Below are 17,218 nucleotides of genomic sequence, written 5' to 3' on the forward strand. Positions count from 1 at the left end.
GGTGCGTCAGGGGCTGCGGCTGAAACGCGTCACTTCATTGGTCTTTAGACCCGTCAATCATACCAAGCACCCGCCCACAAGCAGACAACCGTTTAATTCATTTAAAGCCCTCCTTGGAAAACCTCCAATTAGAGAGGGACTTTTTAAAGTGCAGACTTTTAAGACAAATCTAATAATATAACTTCCACTAAAAGTGCAACTATAAATCACACTGAAACCTTAAAATAATAAATTTTCTACGGTTTGGTTCAAAAACGTTTATTTAAAAGCATCATTGGTATGTCCATTATCGCTCTCCGTAGCAGCAGTCTGGTCACTGCTTTGCGCATGCGCACTTTACGCCTGCATTTCGCATATACTTGCTTTCCACGCGTGTTTAAGATTCACCTATTGGGAAAAGTGAGATTTAAAGTCAGAAATAGTTTAAATATAAGATTCTATTAGTATGGGAGGCCAGGCTAAGGGCAAAAAGAAAACCAAGGCGAAGAAGAAGGAAAACCGTCCAAACAGGGGTGAGCTGCTCATTGGTTTATCATTTTGCTAAATATTTACAGTCTGTTATGTGAAATTCTTTCGCAGCAAGAAGCTAAAATGAACTATTAGAGTTGATGATAAGATATTAGATACGTTCCCAAGCCCAGAAATCTTTACATTTTAACCAGAGAATTGCACCATTTTCAGATTATTTCAGAGTGACTTCTATATAAAGTGTACAAATGTGGTATAAGCAAAGTAAGGTCATCCCACTTTCTTTCTATGCTTATCCCATATTAATATACCACTCAGTGTAGGTGGCTTGAGCAGTGCTTTTCAAACTGTGTGTCTTGGAATGAGTCTTATTCATGATGATTTACAACTATAATCATATGTAAAATTGCGCCTTGTTACATTAGATCCACTGAACTAGACTAGAATGTGGTCTGAGATTTGTTTACTTTATCAGTTAATGTCACTTTTAATGGTAAGTTTATTTAATGATAACTCGGGTGATGACTCGTTACATAGTCCCAAAGAAGAGATGCGCGCGCTGGTGAGGAGATATGTTCCTTTATAACAGGATATTACAATTGAATGCCTAATAATAACCTAACCAAATCAGCTGTTTGTTGTTTTTATTTCACCTCATCCAGCATAGCTCGTCCTCTGTCTTGTCTTGTCATCCATTCTTTCTCTTTTTGGAAAAAAGCTTCCCGGTGTGCTTTCTTGAGCTCACACAGAATACACGTAGAGTGAAGTCAATCTGCAACTTGAATGATACCCAAAAATAACCTACCTGTGTTTTTGATCAACAATATTATTTTATTTTGGAGGGCTTTAATGCCTGATTGGAATGACAGCTAAATAAATGACCGAATGCCAAAACAACCAGAGTCAAAAATAGTTTCTTCTGAGAGGTTGTCACTCTGATGAAATGATCAATCAGATGGCAGAATCAGCTATTTTTGAATCCCTGAACCACTGTATGTACTGTGGTACATACCTCCATGGTAATATATTTAATTGCACTATTAACCAGTTTCCTCATGTAATAGAGTGTCAATAACCCCCTATTAATTCTTAATAACGCTATTTATTCCTCTGTCATCACAATCTGCACTATTTGCACCAAACGTCTGTTCACTTTACACATGCTCTATGGGTGTATATAGATTTTTTTTAATCTGTTGTTTTAGCTTGAATGCATGTCTATTTTTGTGTAAGTACTCTGAGAGCAAAGAAAAACTGACATCAGATTCCCTGTATGTGTGTACGCATTCGTGGCCAACAAAGCTGATTCTAATTGATTCAATATTCAGAGCTATTGATTTGTATGCGCAGGCTGAATAAAGCCACGGTTATCTATCATGTTTTGACTTTTCTGGAGACAAATCCGATGTTTCCTGTGCGCTTATATCTTCACAGGGGATCTGGGATTTGTTAATCTGACTCCTCAGGAAAGGATGAAAGTAAGAATGCATGAAAAAGCCAAGAAGAAGACAGCTGAGAAGTACTCGGTACAGCAACTCCTCGAAAAGGTCAGCATAAATAACAAATGTCATGTCCTTAAATATATATTTTCTAAATCCTGATCATTGATCTGATTTATATTCTGTGGTTATGTGTTTTGCAGACAGAAGAATGCATGGACAGTTTTGACTTTGAGATGGCCGGTCTCTTCTGTCAGCGGGCCCTGGATGTGGAGTCCACCAACCTGCAGGCTCTAGACATGCTGGGACACATTTACTCTGAGTTAGGAGACACGCAGAAAGCTAAAGGAATATCCTTTGTGCATTTTTTCTTTCTTGTCGTGTGCATTACTACTATTTTGACAGTTGAATACTCGATCTGAGTATTTTTAGAGAGGAGAAAGTTAAAATTATGTGATTACAGCTTCTTAAATGTGAATATTTTCTAGTTTCTTTCCTTCTCCCTGACAGTAAAATGAAATTATTTGGGTTGACAAACAAAACATTTGTTGTCTTTGGTTCTTGGAAACGCTGACTGACATTTTCTACCTTTTTCTGACATTTTATTGACCATACAGCTGTAAATGATTATGAGCTGCAGCCCTGCTACTTTTATGTGTTCATTCTGTTGTATAGCAGTGGTAATTGTGTTTTCCTTGACTGAGTCTGTTTAAGCTTTTCTGCGTGCTGTGGAGCTGAGCCCAGACATCGGCCACAGTAAGTACATGTACCTGGGACAGATCCACACTGGCAAGGAGGCTGTGGACTACTACACCAGGGGAATCCAGGTTCTCCTGTCTGCACTGGAGAAACAGGAAACAGCAGTGAGTGAACACACAAAGACAATCACCTCATAGTTTCTTAAAAAGTTAAGATAAACTTTATCGATTCCTCAAATGTTTCAGTTGAAATGTTACAGCAGCTAGACAAAAATGAAGCACAGTAGGAAACAATACAAAAAATAAAATGTTAAAAAAAATCATCTACATGTCATTGCACTGAAAGCTTAATGCTCAGGAATGTTGTTTATCTGCACAAGAGGGTGCTATTGGACTATCTATCTATCTATCTATCTATCTATCTATCTATCTATCTATCTATCTATCTATCTATCTATCTATCTATCTATCGACCTTGTTACCTTGAAGTTACTACAAAGTTGATGACTAAAATAAGTGGCATAACTTTTCATCCAACCCTGATTTTGTGCTGAAAATGTAAAGCACTTGTGCCTGATTTCTTCAGAGGAACATTTTTCCGACTTTCCTTTTGATTTTAGCTACTTTTCTGTTCTCTTTGTTCAATATTAGACACGTTTGCAACGAGGAAACATTTTTGCATGCAGAAGCTGTGTGGTAAAACTAATATCAAATAAAAACCAACAAAAAAGGTGTATCTCTACAGTAAATGGAGACAAGAATAAAGTAAATATTAGGGCAAAAGAGCGAAGCCTTAAGACGTATTGTAATAATGTCACAGGTAAAATAAATCTAGCAATGCATATTAATTTATTAATTCCATTTGTTTAACTTGCTATATAACTTGTTATTCGTATATATGCTCATAACTACTTGTAGTTTTGCTAAGAATGAGGCAAAAACTTTGACTTGGCAGCCTCTCTGTTATTTTTCTATCAGATGTTGTGTATGTGAAAGAAAAGGCGTAGCTACACTGCATGATTGATGTGTTCGCGGTTCTTGTTTTTAGTTTTACAGCAGATGTTCTGTCACAGGAAGAAAAGCTCAGGTGTCGCCAAAACCATTCACGATGTTCTATTCAAGAGTCTCCATGAGCTTTGACAGTGTGACAGTGATGCAAAACACCTGAACCCTGCAAATGAAGCAGACACACAGAATTTGGGGAATCATTAATTTTAACATTTACAAGTGTGATTGTCCTTTTTTGACGTGATAATATGCTCTCAGAGTGAAGGGGCCTATTCAGGTGGAGTTTCTCTTTCAGCGAGGGGAAGATTGCTTCCTGATTTTGATAGCTTAATTGCTAATGAAAGCAAAATCTGCTAGAATTTTTTGAAGTAATCTGTATCTCTTTATCCAGACTCCTGCAGGGGCTGCTGCCCTCCCAGATGAGAACTCCGAGCTCCCGACAGCGAAGGACGTCAGCGTCGCCTACTGCTCCATCGCTGAGATTTACTTAACAGACCTCTGGTACAGCTGCACTCCCGACACCCACAACCCCACCTCGTGCTGCGTCCCCGGTAATGAGTTGAGATTTGTATTTTTCCCGTGTGCACGTTAGCATGGAGGAGGGAGCTGCGGACAAGTGCAGGGAGTTCATTGAGAGAGCATTACAGTATCACCATGACAACCCCGAGGCTCTCCAGCTTATGGCCAGTTACCTGTTCAGCACGGAGAGAAACCAGGTCAGTCCGCACACATGCTCGCGCTCTCAGGATGAGTTATCACCGCATTAAAGCGGGAATCTGCTGAGTTAATTATTCTGAGCAAATTGAATTGTGTGCCATTAATCAGCAGATGGACACGTACATGGACACGCACACACATTGACAGGTCGTAGTGATGGGAATGTTAATTACCGGGCAGGTCGTTGAGGTCATGTAGTCGTCTGATAAAGAGAAAGAGATGAGCAGCAGCATATTGAGCTCAATTTGGAGAAGATGCCACTGGAACTTTGCAGTATGACTCACTTGACAGTACGGCTGCACTCTATATTGTTTTAGCATTGACACTGCAATTTGTGCTTAGTCACATCGCTGAAAGTACAACTTGTACAGTTCTCAGTTTTCCATAAATCTACAAGAGTAGTCTGATTGAACATAATTTACTCTGATTTAAGGATTCCTGGGCTTTTTTAAAAAAAAAATTAACTTTATGCAAAAGAGTTCATGCATAAGAGTTGTTGACATATAGACTACACCGACAATGAATATTTGGTTGCAGAAACAGGATTTTCTGTACATCTTTCAACATAATGCAGCTGGAACAGATGCTTCTTACGTTGAGGACAGCAAATGCCCAGAGTGCAAAAAGTGGGACTGGAGCCCATTACCTAATTCACAGCCTTTTGTTGTGCAAACAGACTAATGGTTCTTCACTACTGAGTCTATATCAGAGTCAAAATGGACAAAGACATGAGGCAAGCAGATAATTCTAGCCTTGTCCAGGTATACAGTATTTAAGAGAAAGCCTTGTTTGAATTTCTAATCTGTGCTGTGCAGTTTAATTGAAAAACTTGACAAATGTAAGCTTAAAATTTATTCTACAAATATTTTTTTTAGTGCTTAAAAATTAACAGTTTGCCGTAACTAGAATCTGCAAAAAGCAAAAACTTGTTGGTGCTACTGTGATACCATTAGTGGCTTAGCAGCAGTCACCTGACAAATATTCAGGAATGTTTACACAGAGCTGTTCAGAGAGATGTCACTGAGAGAAAATGGGAGCAAAACCACCTGGTAACAAAGTTCAGAGGTTTAATAAAGACCTCTAGATCTAGATTTTTACCTTGTTAACAAGTACATGTTGGAATTTTCATATGCTAAAAACATATCATAGATAAAATGAGCAGTCGCTGCTATGACTGAGCATTTCTGCATTGAGACTTCAATGTGCAAACAACGGTCTTAAAAACACAGATTCAGACTTGTGGAATTTCATACTTTGACAAACCCAAAGAGCCAGTCTTCACAGGCCGGAGTACCTTTATCATTTTTGAGCAGAGTTGTAGGTGAGCTGGTGTGCTCGTGTTGCAGCGAATGGCAAAGAAGTGGGGAAAAAAAGAGAAGCAGAGACTTAATAGATCTGCACATTATAGAAGAAGCAACACTATAGAGTTAGATCTACAACATTTTAAGGCAGGAAAAAAAATATTTTCTCCTAACAAGCTTATAGATATGTAACTTTGACACACAGAGATGAGTTTTTAGGAGATTAATGGATGATTTTACAAACTAAACATACTGGAGAGGTGATGCAGATGTGTAGTACCTGCTGTGAGCTGTAGGGGTCAGACTGGCTCCAGTCACACGTCACAGCTTCCCACATACAGTCACCAAAATCTGTGTGTTTTTGAAATCCTCTGGTAATAATTTTGAAAACAACAACAGTGAAATTGATCTCGAGGTAATCCAGAGGTCACTGGTGTTTGCAGAGAATCCAAAATCCAGTCTTTAAAGGTGAGATGATACAATATAATTAGTGTATTGAGTTCATTTTACATGGACTCATAAGTTGGGACAAATATGTCTTTATGTTAATGTATATATGCATTTTTTTGTCTCCAGGAAGGTAAAGAATACCTATTGAAGAGCGTTGGAATGTGGCTTCCTGCGCAAAAACAGAGCGCGGCTTCTTCCACCACAGAAGAAGACGTACAGGTGAGTTGGAGCTGCGGTTGTTTTTTTTTTACTTTTCCCCGCAAACAGTAAGATCCCAGTTTATTTATATAAAGCCCTTTCGACTAACAGGATTGTCACAGTGTGCTCTGCAGCAGACATAAGGACGCCGGTGGAGAGAAAAGTAAGAGATAGTGAAATGAGGGATAATAAAAAAAAATAGAAAAAAGATGGAGCTAATACTTGACAAACGTAGGAGAGCGTGTGAAGAGAAGGCAGATAAAAGAGGCAGCACCTGAAGGATAAGGAAGAAAAAGCAATAGGTGTCATGTCAGAGCTGGGATGAGCAGTAAAAAGGCCCAAAATGAATGGTTTCCATTCAAATACTGTACAAAGGATGTATATAAGGAGGGTCGGTGTGATGATTTGATAGAAAAATCCCAGTGACACCACAGTTATGAGTCTTATCTTCAGGAGCAGGTTGATCTGAACACAGCCTGCCGACACTTTGCCTGTGATTAACAGCCACGTAGCCGCAGAACGTTCTGTACCTTGAAATTGGATCGCCCTATTATCAGCCAAAGGAAGGACTATGTTTGTGGACGCTTGTGTAAACACTCACCGCAGAGGTGGTGGTATTGTCCTTTATTTTCTTCTCTTTTTTCCCCCTTTTACCTGCAGAATGACATCCCACCTTACGAGTCTCGCATCACCACCTCCAAACTGCTCATCGAGTCGGAGGAATACGAGGTAAAAACGTTTGCCGCTGTTGTTGGTGTTTGCATTTTCCTATTGCAGTGAATAGCGCCCAAGGTGGGAAGGCCGGGCCCGGTCTTTATCCCCCTCCAGAGTTTAGTGTCAATAATTGAAGAGTGGTATTTACACAGAGGGACAGGGGTAAAAAGGGGGCGCACAGGGGAGGCAGGATGGGGAAAAAAACAGGGAAAAAAAAGAAACGAGGCCCTGCTCTGATGAATTGCTGCCTTATCTTTCACACGGCGCACTTGTCTACTAAATCACTCATCAATTTCCAGTATTAATGGCCTCGATTTCACTCGCCGCCTTCCTGAAAACCCCTAACAGTCATTAACGCTTGCAGTCATTTTCCCTGATTACTGCCTCACCAGCAGCAGTTCAAGCAGTTCTCTGTTGTGATCCGATGATTAATTTTTCGTCACTCTTGTTGGCTGGTTTATGGTTATTACTGACAGGAAATGAGAACTGTGTCCTCTTCTTTTTTTTTCTTTTTTTTTTGCTGCTTCAGTTTTATCTTGGGCTGCCTGTGTGTGTGGGAGACGGGCTGTCAGGTGTATCAGTGAAATGACAACGTCTCGGTCCACAGTTTCTGACACGTCGTTTGTCTTCATCCTCCTGTCGGTGTCATCAAGCCCGGAGCCCAAACTGCAGCCCGTTCTCGGTGCTTTTTTTTTCTTAAAAAAAATAAAAAAAATTTGCAAGTATGCGTATGCACACACAAACAAGTTTGGGTCACATTCGCTTCCAGCCATCAGCTATTTGAAAGTTTCTGATGGCAATTGAGTGGAAGTGGAGGAGAAGCAAGCTGTTTCTTGTCTGTCTCTCCCAGACTGGGCTTTAGCCGGATTTGATAGGAACATCCTCTCCTCTCTCTCTTTTTTTTTTGCTTCCTCTGCTCGCACAAATACACATATTCGCTCGTGGTTACTATCTCTCCCTGTGGACTTAAGTTCTTTTCACAACTCTAAACTCTGTGTAAAGTTGCGTGCTTCCACTTTTGAAGGCTACCTTCTTAGCAGGGTGCCAGAACCAGACCATTTGTCTGTATTTCGTCCCCGTTGAATACTTCGTTTGGTCTTTGAGCTCGGCCAGGGCTTTGAAATTTTAATTAATCTGTTTGCCAGAGAAACATATTCAAGTATTATTTTGTTCTTTTTCCCCAAAGCCGCATAGAGTATATGTCCACTTCTAGTAAATAACTGCTAATTGAATAGCAGAAGTGGAACCGCGATGCCAAAAAAAAAAGCACAAAAATCGCTGTCTCAAGCTCTCTCTCTGATGAATGCAGTTAAAGCCTTTTGTCATTTATGTGGTGTGAGTTTAAATCAGAGTAAAGCAGGCGTTTATCAAAAGGGAGGATGTCATAGTGGGGGTACTTTGGCCAAATTTTGTGGCTGTATGATATTATGCTGTTAGTTAGTGGGAAAAAATGTCACTTTAGTGCACAGCAGTGACAGATTCAATCACTAAAAATGACATGTTTTACCCAGAGGCAGACAACATCTGAGCACTTACGATCGCTTTGCTAGTCTAAACACGAAATTCACACATTATGTGACTTGCGTTCACTCACACAGCATCTCTTCTGCTTTCCTTAAACGTTTTTTTAAGGTCATGGTTCACTAAAACGAGTTGATTTCTTATGACTTTCGTAAGAGTGGTAACACAAATTGGTGTAGATGGGCAACTGTTGCACTAATAATGTAGTAGTGTCTACACAATACTACAAAGCTGCAACTGATGATGCTTTTTATTGCTGATTAGTTTACAAAAAGAGTGAAAAATGTGGATCAGTGTTTCCCGAAGCCCAATAAGGCAAATGTTTTGTCCTCAATCCAAAGATAATCAGTTTACTGTCATAGAAGAGGAAAGAAAGCAGAAAATATTCACTTTAAATGAGCATAAATCAGAGAATCTTCTTAAAAATGTACCCTTCCTGATGATGCAATTCTCAAAATACTGGGCGGTTATTTTAATAGTTGACAACAGCAGGTCTAATAGTGAATAATCTTTTCCAATGTACAGTCTGTCAAGGCCTTTTTAAGCAAATCGTCTTTAAAGGGAGCTTTCCTCTCACTTTGTAAGCTGATAACGGATGAAAACATTTGGCTGAGACAGTGACTGTTTTATGACGGGGATAGCAGACATCAGCTGATTGTGAAAGTGTTGCATTTCAAGATCGTATTTCACGCTTTGTTTAAAAATACTCAGAAAAAAGGCTCAACCCCACGTAAACCCAGCGGTTTCATAAATTCACGTAAATTCACACATTATATGATCCTTGCTTACTCTCGTAGCATCTCTTCCGTGAAGGTTTTTTAAGGTTTTGTTTAATTAAATCTAGTCGATTTCTTATGACATTCATAAGGGAGGTTTCACAAATTTGTGTTAATGGGCAGCATTTGCACTAATGATGTAGAAAAGTATGTAAATAATACTACAGAGTTGCAACTAGTGATACTTTTTTATTGCTGATTAATCTCAGAAAATGGTGAAAAATGTCAATCAGTGTTTCATGTATTGTCCTCAATCCAAAGATATTTAGTTTACTGTCACAGAAGAGGAAAAAAAGCAGAAAGTATTCACTCTAAACAAGCAAAAATCAGAGAAATTCGACTATTTTTTCTTCGTAAAAATGCACCCAAACCTATGAATCAGTTATCAAAACACTGCGTGGTTATTTTAATAGTTGACAACAGCAGCTCTAATAGTGCATAATCTTTTCTAATGTACAATCTGTCAAGGCCTTTTTCAGCAAATCGTCTTTAAAGGGAGCTTTCCTCTCACTTTGTAAGCTGATAACGCATGAAAACCTCAACATGGCAGTAAATTTGGCTGAGGAAGTGGCTGTTTTATGATGGGGACGGGAGTGTGGAAACCAGGCGTCAGCTGATTGTGAAAGTGTTGCATTACATGATTGTATTTCACGCTTTGTTTAAAAGAAGAAAAAAAAATGGCACGAACCCCCCCCCCCCCCCCCCCCCCCGAACCCAGTCTGTTAATAAATTCATGAAAACATCCGTTTTACAACTGCTGCTCTTCTCGTCACTCAGACTTGGATCCATGCCACTTCAATTAGATGAGAAAACAAACACAAAAAAATGCTTTTCTTGGGTTTTTTGGGGTGTTTTTTATTCGCCTTTTGACTGATTTTGAGGGGAAAAAATAACAACACTTGAACACATGCCAAACCTGTTTGTGATTTCCACAATAGAAATGTATTATTAGCACATGTGGGGCGCTTGAATGCAACATGAGTTAGACAGCTGTGTAGGTAAAAGCCTCAAAATTTAGGGATCCTCTCTGTGTGGAAAATCAAATGTATTCCTGTGGTTTCTTTTTTATCCTATAAGCACATAGGCATTCATCTTTTTGCAACACAAAAACCTCTTAATATGCAGTTTCTGGGCGTATTTTTGGGCACATTTTAATCACTGTGGATTCATTTTCACTGCAGTATAAAGTCCTGCACCTCTATGGAAACAGCACAATCATGAATAGGAATACAGAGAACTCAGAAATGTATTTTATGCAGTATGGTACTGTTAAAACGCCATAAAATGCAACAAAAGGAAAAAATGGGGCGTTGATTTTCTTTTATTATTTATTTTACAAACATTTATCAACATGTGCAACATTGTTTTAAGTCCCTCTAGAAGTTACCAACACTAGACAAAGAATAGTGGCTCTACATGTTACAGATATTTCACTACTTACAGTTTAATTTGTTTGTCTCCTCAGTGTAAACACTGCCTGCAGTTCAGCCGAAAGTCATCAAATTTGACTTTTCGCCAGCTAACATCACTGTTCGCTGTTAGTCGTGACCCCACGGAATGCAAACATTTTATTTCAGGTAGTGCAGACAGTTTATATTTAATACATTTTTAAATGAGGCATGTAGAATAATGTGTTTTTAATCAAATGTTAGAAATTTTAAGTTTAGCTTTGGTTAATTTTCCCAGTGGAACAGTATGTTGCACTTGATATATTTAGAGAGCGTTGGAAAGTTAAAAATTCAACTATTCTTTCTGTTTTTGTTTTTGTTTTTTGGGCTCTAAAAAATGGAGAAATTTTGCCTGTTTTAAATTGATTATTTAATTTTTGTAGTCTTACGGCAAGTTTTGGGGTTCAGAGAGTTAAATATTTTGAGACAGTTGCTGTAGTGCTGAAACAACAAAAATCATAATTGATTTATTGACACAGAAAGATTTGACAGCAGTTTTCAGAATCGGATAATTGTTTTAAGTCTCAATCAGTCCATGTTAATTTGTTCCAACTTCTGACGTGGGGAAATTTGTTGCTGCGTTCTGCTTTATTTACTTGTAAATGAGTTTTGGTGAGAGAAAAGTAGCAATATGGTCTCTGTAGGCACGTCGTAATTGGATGGTTTTTTGCTTTTATTTCTGATCTTTTGTGGAAAAGTTGAGTGCTGAGTGATTATATGTGAAGATCTTTTGTCAAGCGAATCCACGGTTCTGTCTTCTCCACTGTCAAAGTCTGCTCCTTATCAGTTTTACGAAGTTGGTCAACATTTTAGCACACTAAACAATGATTCCAGGTCATTATCTAAGAAGAAATTGCAGTTTTTGCAGCCATTTTTGCAGCTTTAGTGCATTTTTTTTACTGACATGTTACTTCTTGCTTTAAAAAAAAAACAAAACAAGTGTGCTTTGTAGCAGCAGCACAGCCCTCAGAGATTACTGTTTTCTCACTGTCATGCACGCACAAACACACCACACATATTACCGTCATCATCACCCATCACTGCCGCTGATTCACTTGCCACACGGCAGAGAGACAGACGGACAGACTCCCTCCCCTGACAGCCATTAAGGCGTCTTTCGGCGTCGCAGTCGCGGCAGCTGATGGGTGGTTGCGTGCCTTGTCGTTGTCACTCTTGTTTGCCTCCATGTTATTTATTGAACGTTCTCTTTTCTTAAATTTAGCTCACGACGCGCCGCTTGTACTCTCCAATATTGCTTGCGAGTACAGTTAGCAGTGACATCCCCGGGATTTATTTACTTAAGTGTAGATGTCCCTGTTTGTGCGTGACTGTGTGTACGTGTGAGAGATATGGCTTGCCCTCGCTTGTAAAGTGATTTGTCTTTCTCCTGTCTCTGCCGCGCGCTCCAGTAAAATGATTCTGTTAAACAAAATTGCCTGAAGATTGCACACACACACACACACACACACACACACACACACACACACACACACACACACACACACACACACACAAGCGCACAAGTGCACACAAACTGCACACAATGGACATTATAAATGAGTTCCTCCCCAGAGTGCGGCTTCTTCCCCCCCCCCCCCCCCCCCCCCCCCCTTATAACTGGTCTTGAAATAAAGAGGACAACATGTACGCAGTATCTTTGCCATGTGTGTGCGACGCTCCTGGACCACTTTTCTCGATGTTTATTAAGATACTTTTTTGTACCTTCCTCCCAATTTCCCCCTCTTTTTCCTTCGCCCCCTCTTTCTCTTGCCGGAATTATTAATCTTGTTGTTGTTTAGAGCGTGAAGCGGCTTAAGAATCTCTGAATCTTTAATCACTCGCCCCTGGGCTGACCAGTGTAGTTAGGAAAGAGTGCAGTTGGAGACAATATAATGGTTATCATTGCTCACTTATCCTGGCTCCCAGATATCTCTTGTTCTATTTTTGTTGCTCCCAAAAACTGCCTGTTCTATCAGTTGTTTAATTCACCAGACAGATCCTTACTCCTATCTCTTACATCTAGTGCTTGGCTCGAATTACTGAGTGTGTGTATCTGTGTGTGTGTGTGTGTGTGTGTGTGTGTGTGTGTGTGTGTGTGTGTGTGTGTGTGTGTGTGTGTGTGTGTGTGTGTGTGTGTGTGTGTGTGTGTGTGTCTCTGTCACATTGCTGCGATACAGTGAAAGTCAAGGAGATAATTTTGACGCCTGGGCATGAATCCATTCATCCTCAGCTGGGATTAGGTGTTTTTGTTTGTGTATTTTTAATCAGACATTAATTAATTAAGGACAATGGGTTTGCAGCTGATAATTGGTCCAGCAATCAATCAGCCGACTCCCTGACATGCACATTTGCACACTCTTAACGAGATACTCTCAATTAACCTGACTCTCGCTCAGTCTGTGCAGGCAGCAGACCTCTCTATCGCCACCGGAACCACGTAGGCTTTAATGAAAAGAGAAGAGAACTCCAAAGAGCAGGAGGAGGAGGGGGAAAAATTAGGAAACTCTCCAGCTAATAAGACTGCCTTAACAAGAAAGAAGTGCTGCTTGTTGTGCTCACTGTTGTGTGCAGCTCGGCTGTAGTGTCTCGACTGTACGGCGGTGTGTGCGTGCGCGCAGGGGCGGCGTGCGCGTCTTTTATTCTCGCCCTTCACCACGGGTGATTGGCTAACAGTCGCCTCCAACCTGAAGTTGACAAAAATCAATATATCATCACCTGGGGCTTCACACACATACACCACAACCGCAGGTTCCAGGAGGAGGGAGACGGAGCAAAACAAACACACAGCCTACTTTAGTCAAGGTCTGATTTCTGTAATGGAAACTTCCCACTGAAACTGACCCAGACAGCACTGTGACAAAGGTCACCTAGCATTAAACTCCTTTGAGACCTCAAACCGCCTCTCCAGGACACCGCAGAGAGGAAATCAGAGAAATGCTTGTGAGGAGGGGGCAGCGGGTGAGGCTGATCTTTAGGTCGGCCATGCGTCCTGTGGAGTGCAGAGGGGAGACTGAGAATATATCGAGGGTTAATGCCAGTAAATGGATTAAAAGGGCCATCGGAGAAGGTGGCTAAAGTGACTATTGACTGTGCGATAAGCACTGGCGAGTGTGTCTATCGACGGCCATGCCTGTTGTGTTGTTGGTATTGACGACGCTGTGTATGGGATGCTGACCTCTGAGATGCTTATCAGACCTCCTGATTGCTCTGATTGATCGAGCTGCCTGGAGGATGCACAGCAGCGTGTGCAGGAACAATGTGTTTGAGGGTATTTGTTTGTCTATAGGCCGAGCTGAGGAGGGATTATAAATGTGCACTGGCGATTAAATTAAAAAACTTTGTTAAAAAAAGATTAATTTATAGTCTCTTAATCCTCGTTTTTGTCTTTCTCTCTGCATTAGACGGCTGTAGATGTGTTGGAGGGTCTTCTGGAGGAGGATGATGAAGTTGTCCAGGTAAGAAATAAAGTCATAATCCAGCAAAAATACAGGGTTTAGCTTGCTTTCATTTTTTTGCCAGTATTATACCTTCTCATCTCATGATGGCCCACAGTGCTTTTCAATTGCAAAATAAGAAAATCTGCTTCCACTTTGATTTAAAGCGTTGTTTTTATGTCACATTTTGACGCACACCTGTAAACCTGCCAGTCAGTGTTTATTTTCATTGCTGAAATTTCATTTTAAAGCCTTTATTGGCCAATACTGGTGAGAGTGTTGTTGTTATCATGCCTTCCTAATAAAAGACTATTTGTTGCCTTTCATTTTTCAATCATCTTCAGCTCTTTGAAAAGGTGCATTGATGATCATGACAACAGGCAAGAATTTTAACAGCTGCTGCCTGTCAAAACATTTTGTAGAGATGCTTTATGCTGCTAAGAATTAAAAATTTAAAACGCTGAGGTATTCTCCTGTACTGTTCCATCATGTTTAAACCGCTTAACGAGTGTCAACACGTTTTGTGTCTCTGAAACTGGAAATTCTGCAATTTTTTTTGTTGGATTTGGGTGTTTTGTTCCACATCGATTTTGCATTGCGAAGATGTCTGTCTTCAGCCTTGTTCACAGTCTGGGCTTGTTTTAATTAAAGAATGTTTCCTTTGGTTGCAGGAATTAAGAAAAAGAACAGTTAATGTACCGACAGACAAGAGATAAATGAATGAAAAAACCAACATAAAGTATCTCAGTTCGGTGCTGGCCACTGCTTGCCAACAGAATATGATATTGAACTATGTCTCAACAATAAAACGATATTCAGATGTACCAGTGATAGACATTTAATCAGCAGCAAGAAGAAAACTGTCCAGTAGAATGCTGAATAGTTTCACTTCCATGCATTTGATGTAAAAAGAAACATGAAAATGCATAACGTAAACGCATGAACAAACTCTAAACATGCTGCTTCCCTGGTTAATAAGCAACCTTTAATATCCATTGATTTCCTGGTTGCTTTGATCTTTCCATTGCAAACCTTTTCTAACATTTTAAGGTCAAGCTCAAGAGCTTCTTTTAAATTTGTTCATTTCTTACGTCTTCTGGATATTTGGTCAGTTTACTTCAAAGATGATTTTGCTTGCTTTCTTTATGCACAAACGTGAGAGCATTCCCTTTTCGGTTTATTTGTTGTTGTTGCATGCAAAATTGTTTATTTAAGTGCATTTTTCATTTTTGCACTGATTTATAACCTGTATGGCTTGATAAAGAAAGCACTTCCATTCAAAATAAGGTGGTTAAACGTAAAGTAAACCCCTTTCTTCTGTTCTTTATTGAAGAAATGGATCAATAATGAACAATATAAGGGGAAATTATACATTTTATTCAGCCCTAAATAGAACACCATTCTTCTAAAAGATATTTATGTGTTTGATGATGGTGGTGGAGAGCAGCAACTAACACGTCGGTCCAGATCAGCTTTGTATTGATGAGGGGATAACTGGATCCAAACCTTTGTCCCCTTTACCCCTCAGCTGGTCGAGGCAGACGGCTGAGCTCCCTGAGCCTGGTTCTGCCGGAGATTTTCTTGCAAAAGAGGTTGTTTAAAGGAAATTACTGGGATTTGTTCAGTTTTTCTCTATAATATATTGTGGTAAGATCTTTACTATACAATGTGAAATGCCCTGAGATGACGCTAGATAAAAAAAAAACTAATTGAACTGACCAACTAAGCAAGCAAAATGCCGCTGGATCCACTCGTTATATGGGTAAAGAGTTCCAGTTTTTCCTTTAATTTGTCACCCATCTGTTGCTAGTGTGTACCGAGTTATAACAGCACAAAAATGGTGTTAACATGCACAGATAACAACTCTTAGTTCACAGATTTGTTGCAAAATTACCACCCCCTTGCAAACTGTTATCCCACACATATGGAAACATGAACACAATGCTGTCCTGGATGAATGAAGCAAAACTAAAATAGCAGTTTAGTCAGATTATCAGACCAGCCCGTCCTGATTCTTAAACAAACTCCAGGGGGAAATGTGTGTGTGTGTATGTGCATGCTCAATTCAGGGGATTAAGTGATGCCTTTTTACGAGTCCCCTTGCAGGCATTTCTTATTATTATGATGCCAGATCAGACCAACTTGGAGGCAAATCTTTCTCCAGTGGGAAGCAGGAAATCTCAACCTGAGTTCCTTCCACTCCGTTTCTCAGATAACTCTACCCTTGTATATTTGTACTGCTGGCAGTATGAACTTATTACAGAGTGGTGTAAACGGCAGTATTTTCCTGTGCTTTAGTGTGCTCCAGATCCCCACTGTCGGCGGTGTAGAAAAGCGAAGGTGCGCCGCTGAGTGTCAGATAGAAGAGCTCGGCGGTGTCGCTCTCTCTTCCTCCCTGCCTCCCCCACTCCCCCTCAGGCTCAGCCTCCCACACACACCCCTCAGCTGACAGATTGAGAGCAGTCATCGGGGGGCTGAACTTTTAAACTCACTTCAGAGACGCACAACTGTGACACTCAATCTGAGCGGGGCCCGCAGCCAATCACATACATGTGCATTTCTAATGGTCAGAAAGTGCCGTCGCATCACAGCCATGTTGCCAGAGTTGTTAAGTCTATGACAGGCATATTGTACTTTATTGCAGTCCCACACTCTTTCTTTCCCCTCCCCTCCCTTTGTTTTACTTTCTCTCTTTATTTTCCCTCTTAAGTGCAGCAGATAAGTGGTTAGCTCGCGTTTCCATCTACTCGCGCTATCTCAAAGTTGGAGCCGTACTTATATAAGTCTGCACAAACAACGGAGCTAGTTCCTTGCAAATCTTGTTTCAAAGGTGTTCTGTTGATTCATGATGCTTTTGTTCTTCCTTCGGCAGCACCATATGGGAACTAAGATGTGCCTTCACTTTGAAATTACAATAGTCCCAGTGATTTGATTGACAGACACAGCATTTATTTTATTATGTGTGCTTCTGTCTGGGGCTGTAGTAGGGTAGAGTGGAGTCTCTGAAGTTCTTAATTAGCTAACTTTCTCATGTTTTAATTTCAAG

The 17,218-nt window shown here is 40.2% G+C and overlaps 1 protein-coding gene across 1 annotated transcript in view; it reads left to right on the forward strand.

The window, feature by feature from the left end:
• The first annotated feature begins 324 nt into the window (after positions 1-324).
• The window catches only part of si:dkey-12j5.1 (uncharacterized), a 36,898-nt gene continuing 20,004 nt past the window's right edge, over positions 325-17,218 (forward strand). The window contains exons 1-9 of the mRNA XM_051956935.1: positions 325-512; positions 1,903-2,015; positions 2,111-2,256; positions 2,620-2,770; positions 4,005-4,114; positions 4,206-4,329; positions 6,208-6,300; positions 6,940-7,008; positions 14,140-14,193. Of these exons, the coding sequence (XP_051812895.1) occupies positions 446-512; positions 1,903-2,015; positions 2,111-2,256; positions 2,620-2,770; positions 4,005-4,114; positions 4,206-4,329; positions 6,208-6,300; positions 6,940-7,008; positions 14,140-14,193 (927 nt within the window). The 5' untranslated portion in view covers positions 325-445. The remainder of the gene's footprint in view (positions 513-1,902; positions 2,016-2,110; positions 2,257-2,619; positions 2,771-4,004; positions 4,115-4,205; positions 4,330-6,207; positions 6,301-6,939; positions 7,009-14,139; positions 14,194-17,218) is intronic.

This window comes from Acanthochromis polyacanthus, chromosome 12 (genome assembly GCF_021347895.1).
Source record: "Acanthochromis polyacanthus isolate Apoly-LR-REF ecotype Palm Island chromosome 12, KAUST_Apoly_ChrSc, whole genome shotgun sequence".
NCBI classification, from domain to species: Eukaryota; Metazoa; Chordata; class Actinopteri; family Pomacentridae; genus Acanthochromis; species Acanthochromis polyacanthus.